Source organism: Triticum urartu, chromosome 3 (genome assembly GCF_003073215.2).
Source record: "Triticum urartu cultivar G1812 chromosome 3, Tu2.1, whole genome shotgun sequence".
NCBI classification, from domain to species: domain Eukaryota; kingdom Viridiplantae; phylum Streptophyta; class Magnoliopsida; order Poales; family Poaceae; genus Triticum; species Triticum urartu.
In genome coordinates, this window is record NC_053024.1 from 484061738 (window position 1) to 484075810 (window position 14073).

A 14073-nucleotide genomic window follows, 5' to 3' on the forward strand; every position below is an offset into this window, starting at 1 on the left:
GGTAGGAAACGCAAAATACCAAAAAAAATAGTTGTACCTACTGAACCAATGGTTGAAGAACCACTCAAAATCTATCACACTACTGAAGCTTTTTACTTGGATCATCTTCGATCCCTGTGTGCTCGTGCTGAAACCCCAACTAGCTTAGTTGATGGCAAATATTTAGATGAACATGCTTCTTATGTGCGACATCGCTTATCTCAAAAAGGGAAACTTTTACTGGATCAAATTCATCGTTTGCAATGCTATGCTTGGAATTTGTGTGAAATATATGATGTTACTTGTTGTTCTGAAAACCCTAAGAAACACCTTCCCTACCAATGTGAGTTTAGTGATAATGGAATCGTATCTTTGTATGCTAAGGGTGTTTATAATTACTATGATGTTCAACAAATTGAAGAATTTGTTGCTTTTAAGGGTGCTTATGAAATTGCTTATTTGATTGAAAAGTATGATGCTACTCTTTACAAATCTGAAAATTTTGCCATATTAAATATTGTTATGATAATTATGCTTCTAATGCCTATGTTAAATCATATATTGAGGACTCCTCCGTTGTCCAAGGAGAGACTAATATTTTGCAGGAGTCTATGGAAGAAGAAATTGATGAAACTATGAGCTCATTGGATGAAAAAGATGATGAGGAGAGCGAAGAACAAAAGGAGGAAGAGCGGATTAGCTACACGTGCCCACCTTCTAATGAGATTAACTCTTCAACTCATACATTGTTTAATTTTCTTTCGTGCTTACCGAAGGATGAATGCTATGATGATTGTTATGATCCCGTTGATTCTTTTGAAATATCCCTTTTTTATGATGCTTGCCATGCTTGTGTCCAAGATTGCAATATGAATTATGCTTATGGAGATGAACTTGCTATAGTTCCTTATGTTAAACATGAAATTGTTGCTATTGCACCCACGCATGATAGTCCTATTATCTTTTTGAATTCTCCCGACTACACTATATTGGAGAAGTTTGCCCTTATTAAGGATTATATTGATGGGTTGCGTTTCACTACTACACATGATGATTTTGATAGATATAATATGCATGTGCTTGATGCTCCTACTTGCAATTATTATGAGAGAGGAACTACATATCCGTCTCTCCATGTTTCCAATATGATAAAATTGCAAGAAACTGTTTATACTATGCATTGGCCTTTACTATGTGTGCATGAATTGTTCTTTTATGACATGCCATGCATAGGAAGAGAGTTAGACTATGTTGTTGCATGATATATGTTACTTTGTGCTCACTACTAAATTACAAATCATTGTTAATTAAAATTGGCTTTGATATACCTTGGGATCCGGGTGGATTCATTATTTGCGCACTATATGCCCAGCTTCATAGCTTTAAAGAAAGCGCTGCCAGGGAGACAACCCGGAAGTTTTAGAGATTCATTTATTTCTTTTGAGTGCTTTTATATAGTTTAAAAACAAAAAAATAAAGAGGGGAACCCAAAACTTTTCAAAAAGGAAAGTGAAAGTGAGAGAGACAAGCATTGTTGAAGTGGGGGAGCTCCTTGAACTTTGTTCATGCTCACGGAAACTTTGTGAATCTTGATTACAGAAACTTTTCAACAAAAATAATTATTCCCTTGTACAATTCCATTGTATTATAAAAATAATGTGCCAAGATTTGCCTTTAGGATGTTTACATTGCTTGTTGGTTTGTGCGGTGCAGAACAGAAACTTTGGCTGTAGTGCGTGATTTTAAATTTTGTACTAGAATGTCAAACGGTTCTAAATTTTTTTGTACTGTCTTTATATACAAATTTTTTATTTTTCCTATTTTTGTAAGAATTTTTTGAGTACCAGAGGTATGGTGAATGTTTAGATTACTACAGACTGTCCTATTTAAGACAGATTCTGTTTTTGATGCATTGTTTGCTTGTTTTGATGGAACTATCGATTTCTTTTAGTGGATTAAGCCATGGAGAAGTTATATTACAGTAGCTACAGTGAAAAACAAAATATGAATTGGTTTGCAGCAATATTAGAGTAGTGACTTGCTTTATTATACTAACGGGTCTTACCGAGTTTTCTGTTGAGTTTTGTGTGGATGAAGTGTTCGAAGATCGAGGAGGTCTCGATGTGAGGAGAAGGAGGAGAGGCAAGAGCTCAAGCTTGGGGATGCCCAAGGCACCCAAAGTAAATATTCAAGGAGACTCAAGCATCTAAGCTTGGGGATACCCCGGAAGGCATCCCATCTTTCTTCAACAAGTATCGGTATGTTTTCGGATTCGTTTCGTTCGTGCAATATGTGCAAATCTTGGAGCATCTTTTGCATTTAGTTTTCACTTTTCTTTTATGCACCATGCTGGTATGAGATAGTCTTTGGTTGATTTATAGAATGCTCATTGCACTTCACTTATATCTTTTGAGTATGACTTTATAGAATGCTTCATGTGCTTCACTTATATCATTTGAAGTTTGGATTGCCTGTTTCTCTTCACATAGAAAACCGCCATTTATAGAATGCTCTTTTGCTCCACTTATATTTGTTAGAGCGTGGTCATACCTTTTGTAGAAAGAATTAAACTCTCTTGCTTCACTTATATCTATTTAGAGAGATGACATGAATTGGTCATTCACATGGTTAGTCATAAAATCCTACATAAAACTTGTAGATCACTGAATATGATATATTTGATTCCTTGCAATAGTTTTGCGATATAAAGGTGGTGATATTAGAGTCGTGTTAGTGGGTAGTTGTGAAATTGAGAAATACTTGTGTTGAGGTTTGCAAGTCCCGTAGCATGCACGTAAGGTAAACGTTGTGTGACAAATTTGAAGCATGGGGTGTTCTTTGATTGCTTTCCTTATTAGTGGCGGTCGGGGACGAGCGATGGTCTTTTCCTACCAATCTATCCCCCTAGGGGCATGCGTAGTAGTACTTTGCTTTGAGGGCTAATAAGCTTTTGCAATAAGTATATGAGTTCTTTATGACTAATGTTGAGTACATGGATTATACGCACTCTCACCCTTCCATCATTGCTAGCCTCTTCTGTACTGTGCATTGCCCTTTCTCGCCTCGAGAGTTGGTGCAAACTTCACCGGTGCATCCAAACCCCGTGATACGATACGCTCTATCACACATACACCTCCTTATATCTTCCTCAAAACAGCCACCATACCTACCTATCATGGCATTTCCATAGCCATTCCGAGATATATTGACATGCAACTTCCATGATCATCATATACATGACTTGAGCATTTATTGTCATATTGATTTGCATGATCATAAGATAGCTAGCATGATGTTTTCATGGCTTGTCCGTTTTTTGATGTCATTGCTACACTAGATCATTCCACATCCCGGTACACTGTCGGAGGCATTCATATAGAGTCATATCTTTGTTCTAGTATCGAGTTGTAATATTGAGTTGTAAGTAAATAAAAGTGTGATGATCATCATTATTAGAACATTGTCCCATGTGAGGTTATCAAAATAAAAGAGGCCAAAGAAGCCCAAATAAAAAAAGAGGCCAAAGAAACCCACCAAAAAAAGAGAAAAAAACAAAAAAATGAAAGAAAAAGAGAGAAGGGACAATGTTACTATCCTTTTACCACACTTGTGCTTCAAAGTAGCACCATGTTCTTCATATAGAGAGTCTCATTGAGTTATCACTTTCATATACTAGTGGGAATTTTCATTATAGAACTTGGCTTGTATATTCCGATGATGGGCTTCCTCAAATGCCCGAGGTCTTCATGAGCAAGCAAGTTGGATGCACACCCACTTAGTTTCAGTTTGAGCTTTCATATACTTATAGCTCTAGTGCATCCGTTGCATGGAAATCCCTACTCCTCACATTGACATCAATTGATGGGCATCTCCATAGCCCGTTGATTAGCCGCGTCGATGTGAGACTTTCTCTTTTTTTTGTCTTCTCCACACAAACTCCACCATCATATTCTATTCCACCTATAGTGCTATGTCCATGGCTCACGCTCATGTATTGCGTGAGGGTTTAAAAGGCTGAAGCCCACTAAAAAGTATGAACCAATTGCTCGGCTTGTCATCGGGGTTGTGCATGATGGGAGCATTTTGTGTGACGAAAATGAAGCATGGCCAAACTATATGATTTTGTAGGGATGACCCTTCTTTGGCTATGTTATTTTGAGAGGACATGATGCTTTATTAGTATGCTCGAAGTATTATTGTCTTAATGTCAAATGATAGACTATTGCTTTGAATCACTCGTGTCTTAATATTCATGCCATGATTAGATTACATGATCAAGATTATGCTAGGTAGAATTCCACATCAAAAATTGTCTTTTTTATCATTTACCTACTCGAGGACGAGCGGGAATTAAGCTTGGGGATGTTGATACGTCTCTGTCGTATCTATAATTTTTTATTGTTCCATACCAATATTATACAACTTTCCTATACTTTTGTCAACTTTTTATACTATTTTTGGGACTAACATTGATCCAGTGCCCAGTGCCAGTTCCTGTTTGTTGCATGTTTTTTGTTTCGCAGAAAATCCATATCAAACAGAGTCCAAACGGGATAAAAACTGACGTAGAATTTTTTGTAATATATGTGATTTTTGGGAAGAAGAATCAACGCGAGACGATGCCGGATGGGGCCACGAGGCAGGGGGCGCGCCCTGGGCCCTCGTGGCCACCCCGTAAGGCAGTTAGTGCCTTCTTTTGCCGCAAGAAAGCTAATATCCGGATAGAGATCGTGTCCAAAATTCAGCCCAATCGTAGTTACGGATCTCCGGGAATTTAAGAAACAGTGAAAGGGCAGAATCAGGGAGCGCAGAAACAGAGAGAGACAGAGAGACAGATCCAATCTCGAGGGGCTCTTGCCCCTCCCACACCATGGAGACCATGGACCAGAGGGGAAACCCTTCTCCCATCTAGGGAGAAGGTCAAGGAATAAGAAGAAGGAGGGGGGCTCTCTCCCCCTCGCTTCCGGTGGCACCGGAGTGCCGCCGGGGCCATCATCATCACCGCAATCTTCACCAACAACTTCACCGCCGTCATCACCAACTCTTCCCCCCTCTATGCAGCTGTGTAACCCCTCTTTTACCCACTGTAATCTCTACTTAAACATGGTGCTCAACGCTATATATTATTTCCCAATGATGTATGGCTATCCTATGATGTTTGAGTAGATCCGTTTTGTCCTATGCTTTAATTGATGATCGTGATTGGTTTGAGTTGCATGTTTTATTATTGGTGCTATCCTATGGTGCTCTCCGTGTCACGCAAGCATGAGGGATCCCCGCTGTAGGGTGCTGCAATACGTTCATGATTTGCTTATGGTGGGTGGCGTGAGTGACAGAAGCACATACCCGAGTAAGCAGGTTGTTTGCATATGGGAGTAAAGAGGACTTGATACTTTAATGCTATGGTTGGGTTTTACCTTAATGATCTTTAGTAGTTGCGGATGCTTGCTAGAGTTCCAATCATAAGTGCATATGATCGAAGTAGAGAAAGTATGTTAGCTTATGCCTCTCCCTCAAATAAAATTGCAATAACGATTACCGGTCTAGTTATCGATTGCCTAGGGACAAATAAGTTTCTTGTGTGACAAAAAACTCTCTACTAAACCTAACTTAGTTGTGTCTTTATCTAAACATCCCCTACTTTTTATTCATGCGCTCTTTATTATCTTGCAAATCTATCCAACAACACCTACAAAGTATTTCTAGTTTCATACTTGTTCTAGGTAAAGCGAACGTTAAGCGTGCGTAGAGTTGTATTGGTGGTTGATAGAACTTGAGGGAATATTTGTTCTACCTTTAGCTCCTCGTTGGGTTCAACACTCTTACTTATCGAAAGAGGCCACAATTTACCCCCTATACTTGTGGGTTATCACACCCATCCCCGCCTCCCAATCTCTACTCCTAAAGAGGAGTCTGCGGTCGTGATGGTAGGTCATGGTACGTCGTTCGTTTCGATTGTTTCGCTTCCAATCGTACATCAGATCTCTTTCCTTCGCCCAGGTCTCTCCTGATGGAATAATCGACATATTATCTCCCCGTTTTCGGGTAATAATGCAATCTCTTTGCATAACAATCCACGATGGAGTGAAAGAAAAAAGGAGCGCCGCCTTCTCCCACCCCCGCCACGCCGCCTCCACGCCAGTGATGCTGACGCCCCCACCAAATGGACCACCACCCCATTGGTGACCCCGGCGGCCTAACACATGACGACCATTAAACCTAAGCATGCCCCCTGCCGCGATGCCCTAGCCGTTGCATGTCCCTCCACCGGCAGCCTCACGGCAACCGAGGAACGGGATCAGTGGCATCTTGGAACAACGAGAGGTGATGGAGAGAGGCTTGTAACGACATCCGGATATCCAGTAGTGGCCTCTCATCCGCCCAGCTCAGGTGGTTGTCTCCCATCCGCTGACACACCTTGTAATAAGGCGAAGCTAGGTTGGGTCATGCTTGGGCAGGCGTAGCTCGAACAGATGGAGCGAAGCGGAAGGTACATCAGGTATGAAGCTCCGTCGGGCGAGATGGCTGTAAAAGAAGTGGACAAGTTCTCGAAGATTCTTTGGCTTGTCGTGTTCGCCGGGCTCTCTTACTATTTTGTTATTGAGCATGCCAACTTACTGATTTGGCTTTAGGAATTGGCGGTTGGATTGAATAAAGTTACTAATACAAATTATTTTGATGCGTGCTAATGACATATCCCTAAACCTGCATTTCTATTGTTTGTGTCTCAGGGCTATATTGTGGTGGATAAGGCTGATGGGCATTGATGAATTTCATATGGAGCTTATAGCACGGCGAGGGAGAACCTTGATTTCTGTCTCGTGTTACATCTTGTACCGGTAATGTTTCATGTTGTGTTGGACCACCAAACTTTCAGAAATATGAGCATTAAGCATCAAAGCTTTCTCTTTCTCAGCATACAATTGATGTGGTTGTGAATGAATCATAGTTTAGATGAATATATAGTGAAGCTGGACTGAATAATTTTGTAGCTTGCCCCTAGCCCCTAACTGCATGTGTGCATGTACATGCTAAATTCGGTAGCGTGTTTTACCTTTGAGTAAAAGGGATTAGGTAAAAATTAGATGTAAGAATACAAATTTTCATAACATATACAAATTCCAAATTTATATTCAGTCTCATGGCCAGTTCAATTACTTCTCTTTTGATGTTATTGGTGATATAATAAATTGGCTTTTTAGTTTTCCATGTCATTGCAATTTAAAATAATTTAGTCCACATTGTTCTTTGGCTTGCCGTGTTCGTCGGGCTCTCTTACTAATTTGTTATTGAGCATGCCAACTTACTGATTTGATTTGATAAGTTGGCTTCGGGAATTGGCGGTTGGGATTGAATGAACTTGTTAATACAGATTCTTTTGGTGTGTGCTAATGACATATCCCTAAATCTGCATCTCTATTGTTTGTGTGTCAGGGCTATATTGTGGTGGATAAGGCTGATGGGCATTGATGAATTTCATATGGAGCTTATAGCATGGCAAGGGAGAACCTTGATTTCTGTCTCGTGTTACATCTTGTATCGTTGTTTCATGCTGTGTTGGACCACCAATTTTTCAGAAATATAAGCATTAAGCATTAGAGCTTTCTCTTTCTCAGTATGACAAATTGATGTGGTTGTGAATGAATCATAGTTTAGATGAATATATACTAAAGCTAGACTGAATAATTTTGTAGCTTGCCCCTAGCCCCTAACTGCATGTGCAAATGTACATGCTAAATTTTGTAGCATGTTTTACCTTTGAGTAAAAGGGATCAGGTAAAAAGTAGATGTAAGAATATAAATTTTCATAACATATACAAATTCCAAATTTATATTCAGCCTCGTTGCCAGTTCAAATACTTCTCTTTTGATGTTATTGGTGATGTAATAAATTGGCTTTTTAGTTTTCCACATCATTGCAATTTAAAACAATTTAGTCCACACTGTTTTGGAGATTAGTTTCGTCAGCAAAAAAATTATGAATTGAATTGGATGCACATATACTGGCACACTCACTGACATTTACTAGGTGCACATTCACTTTCCATGTTTAAATAATGTTAGAGACCCGACCTTTGTAGCAGCAAGTAGAAAGGAGCAGATCAAGGAACTAGAGCAGAAAAGAACAAAAAGATTGGGTATAGGCAGCATCAGGTAGAATCAGAGCACAGGAGGATACATGGTTCATGTTCAATTTACAATTTGCCCAAAAGCAACCAGCATATGGAGTAAGAAAAAGCTACTAAAAGAAAAATCAATAAACACCTACATGCCGGCTCCTCATTGGACACAACCAATCTCATTACTTGGTCCGTTCGGGGCTAGTGATGTGCGCTGGACGCTGACTGAAAGGTCGAAGCTTCCTCCTGTTTACCTGGTGGCTTTCGTTTAGTGTAGCTTCTAGGCCCTAAGCATCTGCAATATGCAGGCCCATGACAAATAATCTATAGATTGATTCTCATTTATGAAATATTTCTATTTTTTCCTATAGGGGCTTATCCAATAATACGTTGAAGGATACAGTCCCGCATTCTCTTAACTTACACAGTTGTATCTAGTTTTCTTCATGTGCATAAACATGTGAACGTGGTATGGTTATGTGTTATGAGTCCATGAAAAAATGATCATTTTCACAACCTATCCAGCAACCTATGCATGAAGTTTCTAATATGAGTAATACTATAAGATAACTTGCCAATTTTATTGAAACTTCGTGAGTTATCTTTTAGTTTGTTACTTGTAGCTATCTAATTCAATCTACATATTCAATTCGTAAATGCATAGATATTGTTGTCATATACTTGCTCTTTCTTTAAGACCACCAATGATAAGCTATGTTACGTTCCTTTTATATTGTTCCATCTGTATTTTCATATGTAAATGCAGCTTTACTGGAAATCCAATAAATAAAACCTTGTTTGGTATTGAAGAATAAATAGAAGATGAAGCAACTTGCACCTATTATATGGTATTTTTTTCCAATTCTAATAGTACTTACTTTTTTTGCCTTATAAATATGTTGGGCCCGTTCGAAGTGCGGTGGATGCGGTTGTGTTGGCATCGGGCGGCTGCGTGTGGGCCAAGTCCTGGCCAGATTCAACAGGGTTGTAGCTAGGATTTAGCTTGTGGCGCGAGGTGTGGGCAGAGGACCTCTGGGTCTCTGGTGGGGAGTGATCTGCCACGGCGGCTTGGGCGTGGCAGGAGTGGCTCCGGCTTGCCTGGTCTGTTCCAATTTGGATCCAGCTGGTGGAGGGCTTGGGCGTGGTGGGATGTGCACCCGGCCTGGCGGTGGCGTGCTGGCTTTGTTCAAGCCATCTCCTTTGGCGGCTGGTGTAGAGCGGGCAACACGGGGTGGTGGCGGAGATCCTTGCAGGTCGAGGCAATGGGCGTGGTGAAGGCGGTGCAATCTTGTAGAGACATCAATGTCAAGGATCTCATGGCCTGGCCTTGGATCTAGGGCTCGTGCTCAGGCAGACCAGATCTAGGCTCGAGGTGGGACGGTGGTTCCTACTTCGGGCAGGTGTGGTTGGGCTCGGTCAGGGTGATGCCCACGAGCAGCAAGATTTCTCCTTGTGGGCACGATCCGAGGTGGAGGTGGTCGTTACATTGCCACACCATCGAGTGCATCGGCGACGATGGTCACAGACGTGGCGTCGTGATTGCTTTCCTGGGCCAAGGACACGGGGCTATGGTCGAGGCTTGCTTCACGGCGGTCAGCAGCAGGCAATGGATACCCCTCCCCCGGTCCACCAAGATTGGCTGGGGACACAAGTGTGGTTGGTTCCTACCGTGGAGGCGCTGATCCAGACCCAGTTCCTGATGCTAGGCTAGCAGTGGATGGGATAACTCTGCTTCTTCTACTACGGTTCAGTCAGTTGCCACTGAATACTTATATCATGTTGTATGTCTCATCCCTGGAAGCAACCAAAAAGGTTATTCGTCTATGCTTTGAAATAGTAAGAAACATAGCTAATTATTCACCTTTAGGGTATAGCTTTTATAATATTCCTTATATTCCACAAGTTCTGGAGCTATTGAGTAAGCATAAATTGGTTGAACAAATTGAGGGTGCTCGTGAAATTTTCTTTGAAGTTCATCAAATCCCTTTGACAATGGTTAAAACAGATTGGCTTCAACTATTTCTCAACCGATTTCGAAGCCATTGGTTAGTTGCTGAATAATAATTGACATCTTTTTTGTAAACCTCTTTCTTTCTTGGTTCTTATTTAGCTGTTTTCAGTATGATCAAAGTGGATTTGGAGCAGGGTGACGACGTAACATACTGGTGATGCAATGACCAAGGAGGTTCTCATTTAGTTATATTCTATAGAATCAAAGTGGAAGGGCTTGTGGAGGAGATGTGATGACAACGATGCAACAAAAGTCTTAGGGTATCTCTAACACCGACCTTCAAACCGCCAGCAACCCTTCGGATGTGTTCTTTCATCGGACGCGGTCCTGTATCGGTCCGCAGGCCAGTCCGGACACGCTTTTCCCCACAAACGGAGACAAAGTGGGAGGGGGGCCTTTGCGAGCGTACGGACCGCTACCATGCCCGCTCTTGACTACCCTGACTCACCCAAACCCCCTTCACTTGCCCGTGTGCGTTCCCGATAGACGCCAGATGTCCTGCATTCATGCCACTGTAGAGCGGCCGCTTCGCAATGACGCATGCCCAAAGCGGATGTGGCATTTCACTGGCGCCGACATTGGAATGGCGCGTGCGTTATTTCATGTCCATATGCCCCCTTTTCTTATTATTTTTAGTATAGTGAGGCGCCTTATATCTCACATCTTTTATGGTGTTTCACTTTAGACGGCGTACATAGTAAGAGTGAGACAACAAAATGATGACACAGAAGCTACATATAGAGTTAAGGGGAACAATTGAGAGGATAAATGATGTATGGGAAGCAAGGGGCAATGATTGAGATACTAAATGATGTATGGCAAGATAATGTGATGGACGACAAGTTTAATGAAAAAGAGCAGCTAAAGTGATGCATGGTGTTTGTTAGAATAGAGAGAAAGAATGATTGTTGGCCCCTGACAACGCATGGGCAGTCAACTAGTTAGTTGTAGTGGTGTGCATTCTCTTTCCAATGTTCTTCCTCTTCCTCGTGACTTTTGATATTTCCTTAGAGCATCTCCAACAGAAGCTCAAAAAATCGGCGCGCTAAAATAATTTTACCGTGCCATTTTAGTATTTTAGCGCGTTGTGGCCGATTGAGTCCAGTAGAGGCACAAAAATATAGCGCGCAACGGACAGCGCTCAGCAGTCCAGCAGACGCACTAAAAAATAAAGCGCCACAAATACATCTACAATAAACAGGTCCCTGAACATTTACAAATAAGTCCATCTGATCAAAACAAAAACGCAATTAGGTTCCCAATGATTGGAGCAAGCTAGCTTGTTGACCTTGCAAATCATCTTCCGCCGGCCACGGCACGCGAGCTAGCTTACCGTGATCGTTGGAATCGCAAACGCGAGCTAGCTAGCTTTAGGTTCCTTAATCGTTGGAGCAAGCTAGCAGAAGGGACAACGGCGGCTCCCGGCCGGCACGCGCTCCCGGCCAGCGAACTCGAGGCGGTGAGCTGCAGCCGGCGAGTAGAAGGGCAGCGTCGGCTCTGCTACGTGCTAGGACGAGCAGAGACGAGCACGCAGAGAAGTGGCGGTGGTCGGCGGCGGCGCACTGCAGGGAATGGCTGCAACGGCGAGCTCGACGCGGGACGAGCAGAGGGAGCGGAGCAGTTGGTTTTCGCGCTTCAAATTGTCCAGCGTGATGTACGCCGCGCATCAAATATTTCACATGCGATGCAGAAATTCCCAGCGCGTTGGATGGATTTTGCAGCGTCTATTGAAGATGCTCTGCGCGTTAAATTGGCGTATTTTCCAGCGGGCTATTTTTAGCGTCTATGTTGAAGATGCTCTTATTATGCACTAAAATTAGGAATGTTTTATCAGTTATTTGTACGAGACGGTGAAAAGTAATAATAATGACCATCACGAGACGATGACGGCACACTCCACTGATAGCAAAGACAATGAAGATTAAATAGTACTAATAATGCACATGAAGCACGCTCCCTTCGGGTCTACTTTATCTGGTCAACAAAAGCTTGGACGCCGTGATCCGACGAGCCGCCGTCGGCCAGCGCCGCACGCGCCCTCTCCTTCCAGCTGGCCGCTCGTAGTCCCATCGCTCCCGCCTCCAGCCCGCTCATGACCTCCTCGATGGATAGATGGAGCGCTTCCCTTGTCACCGGCGTCGGCGCACGGACGCCGAGTCGGTACACATCCACCAGGAATTTCGCGTTGATGTTCTGGTCGGACCACCTCGGGCAGGCAACGACCGGCACGCCCACGGCGAGCGCCTCCGTGGTGGAGTTCCACCCGCAGTGCGTGACGAAGCAGCCGATCGCGCCGTGCGCGAGCACGTGCGCCTGCCTGCACCACGGGACGACCTTGCCTCTGTCGCACAAGGTGGCCGCCGTGACGCCGTCCAGGGTGCCCTGGAAGAGCACCGCGCGGTTGTCGTCGCGCATCACCCAGAGGAACGGCCGGCCCATGCTGGCCAGCCCCGCCGCTATCTCGGCAGTCTCGTCGTCGCCCGTCTTCACGAGGCTCCCGAACGCAACGAACACCACCGAGCGCGGCGCCTGCGCGTTGAGCCACGCGATGCAGCCGTCGTCACCGGAGGACCCGTCGATTTCGCCGATTTCCGGCTTGATGAGAGGGCCGACTGGTATAACCGGCAGGTGCTCGCTAAGCGCCGCGACGGCCTCGTGCTCCAGCTCGTCGAAGGTGCTGACAAACACCCACGATACCTTCTCGCGGATGACGCTGAGATCCGCGAAGAGCATCTCTCGCCACATGTCCTGGTCGGAGGCGTAAATCAGGAGGGGGCGGAGGTCGTCCATGGCGAGGTCCGGGAGCCCAGGGATCGCCAGTAGCGAGCGGCCGGACGCGTCGCCGTCCGGCTCGGGAAAGGCCGCGAGCGAGTGCACGTAGTGGTAGTACACGGAGAGCAGGGCGCAGGACTGGATCCACAGCATGCCGCAGGGGAGGCCCATCTCGCCAGCCACGCGGAGCGCCCACGGGACGAAGGCGTTGGTCACGACGCACGTCACCGGCCGCCCGGCCTCGGCCTCCCGGCGGATGAGCTCCTTGAGCGCCGCCGGTCCAGCGGCCTCGACATGGCGCGCCATGTCGCCGGCGTCGCTGAACCGTGGATCCTCCGGCTCCCACAGCCCGCCGCCGCGCAGGCGCTCGAACCGGAACCCCGCGCGCTCGTGGCCGTCGCCGTCGCCGTCCTCCTCCACGCGGACGGCTGCTCGGAGAGCGGTGGTGAAGGTGACTAGCACGCCCTTGGCGGCCAGGCGCCGGCCAAGGCGCATGAGGGGGTTGATGTGGCCCTGGAATGGGGTGGACACGAGGAGGGCGTGCGGCTGAACAGGCGGCGGCGGCGGCGTCATCATGGCGATTGTGTCCGTGGCAGCTGCTTCAACTACTATTGTCCTACACTCTTGAAATAGGCGATCTACCGCTGGCGCAAGCGTCTGCTGTTGGAGTTGCTGGGATTTTTGACAGCGAAACGTTGGGAGTTGCTGGGATTTTAGACTACTCACAAGCACGGCAACAAAAAATAGTCACCACAAATCTAGCTCAGCTCTGCTGTACTTCTCAACTTTCATCGTTGATGCCGATGACAGGCTCCCACTTGGAGTAATCAAGGACTTGAGCGGTATCGATGCATTGTTTTTTTTGCCTATACACATCTCCATCTTGTGATATCTTGCATACGACTGTTATACGTATACCCCGGATCATGTAACCTGGTCTATGATCTTCCCAAGTGGCTCATTAATTTACGGCCAAATAATGGACCGGTCACCCCGCAAAATAAAAGTAAAACAAAAGAGAACTGGTCGATGCGTCCACTGCAGCAGCTGCACGTACCATCATACTCCCCAAAAATGATGACATGAATGTATGTAAAACTAAAACAGTTTGTCTAACCCACCTCTAAATGTTTTCTAAAGATGTCACATCTAAACTTTTAATGTTACAAAAGGTGCAACAAAGAACAAAAA

At 44.6% G+C, this 14073-nt stretch overlaps 1 protein-coding gene across 1 annotated transcript; it reads right to left on the minus strand.

Annotated features, from left to right (window-relative positions):
• Positions 1 to 11961: 11961 nt before the first annotated feature.
• LOC125544488 (gallate 1-beta-glucosyltransferase 84A24-like) lies at positions 11962 to 13737 on the minus strand. Its single transcript, XM_048708200.1, has one exon. It carries the CDS (start codon positions 13456 to 13458, stop codon positions 12076 to 12078), a length of 1383 nt encoding a protein of 460 aa, XP_048564157.1. The 5' UTR covers positions 13459 to 13737; the 3' UTR covers positions 11962 to 12075.
• Positions 13738 to 14073: the final 336 nt, after the last annotated feature.

Excerpts from the sequence above, each read along its gene's own strand:
- LOC125544488 (XM_048708200.1), bottom strand. The coding sequence starts at position 13,458 with ATGATGACGCCGCCGCCGCCGCCTGTTCAGCCGCACGCCCTCCTCGTG.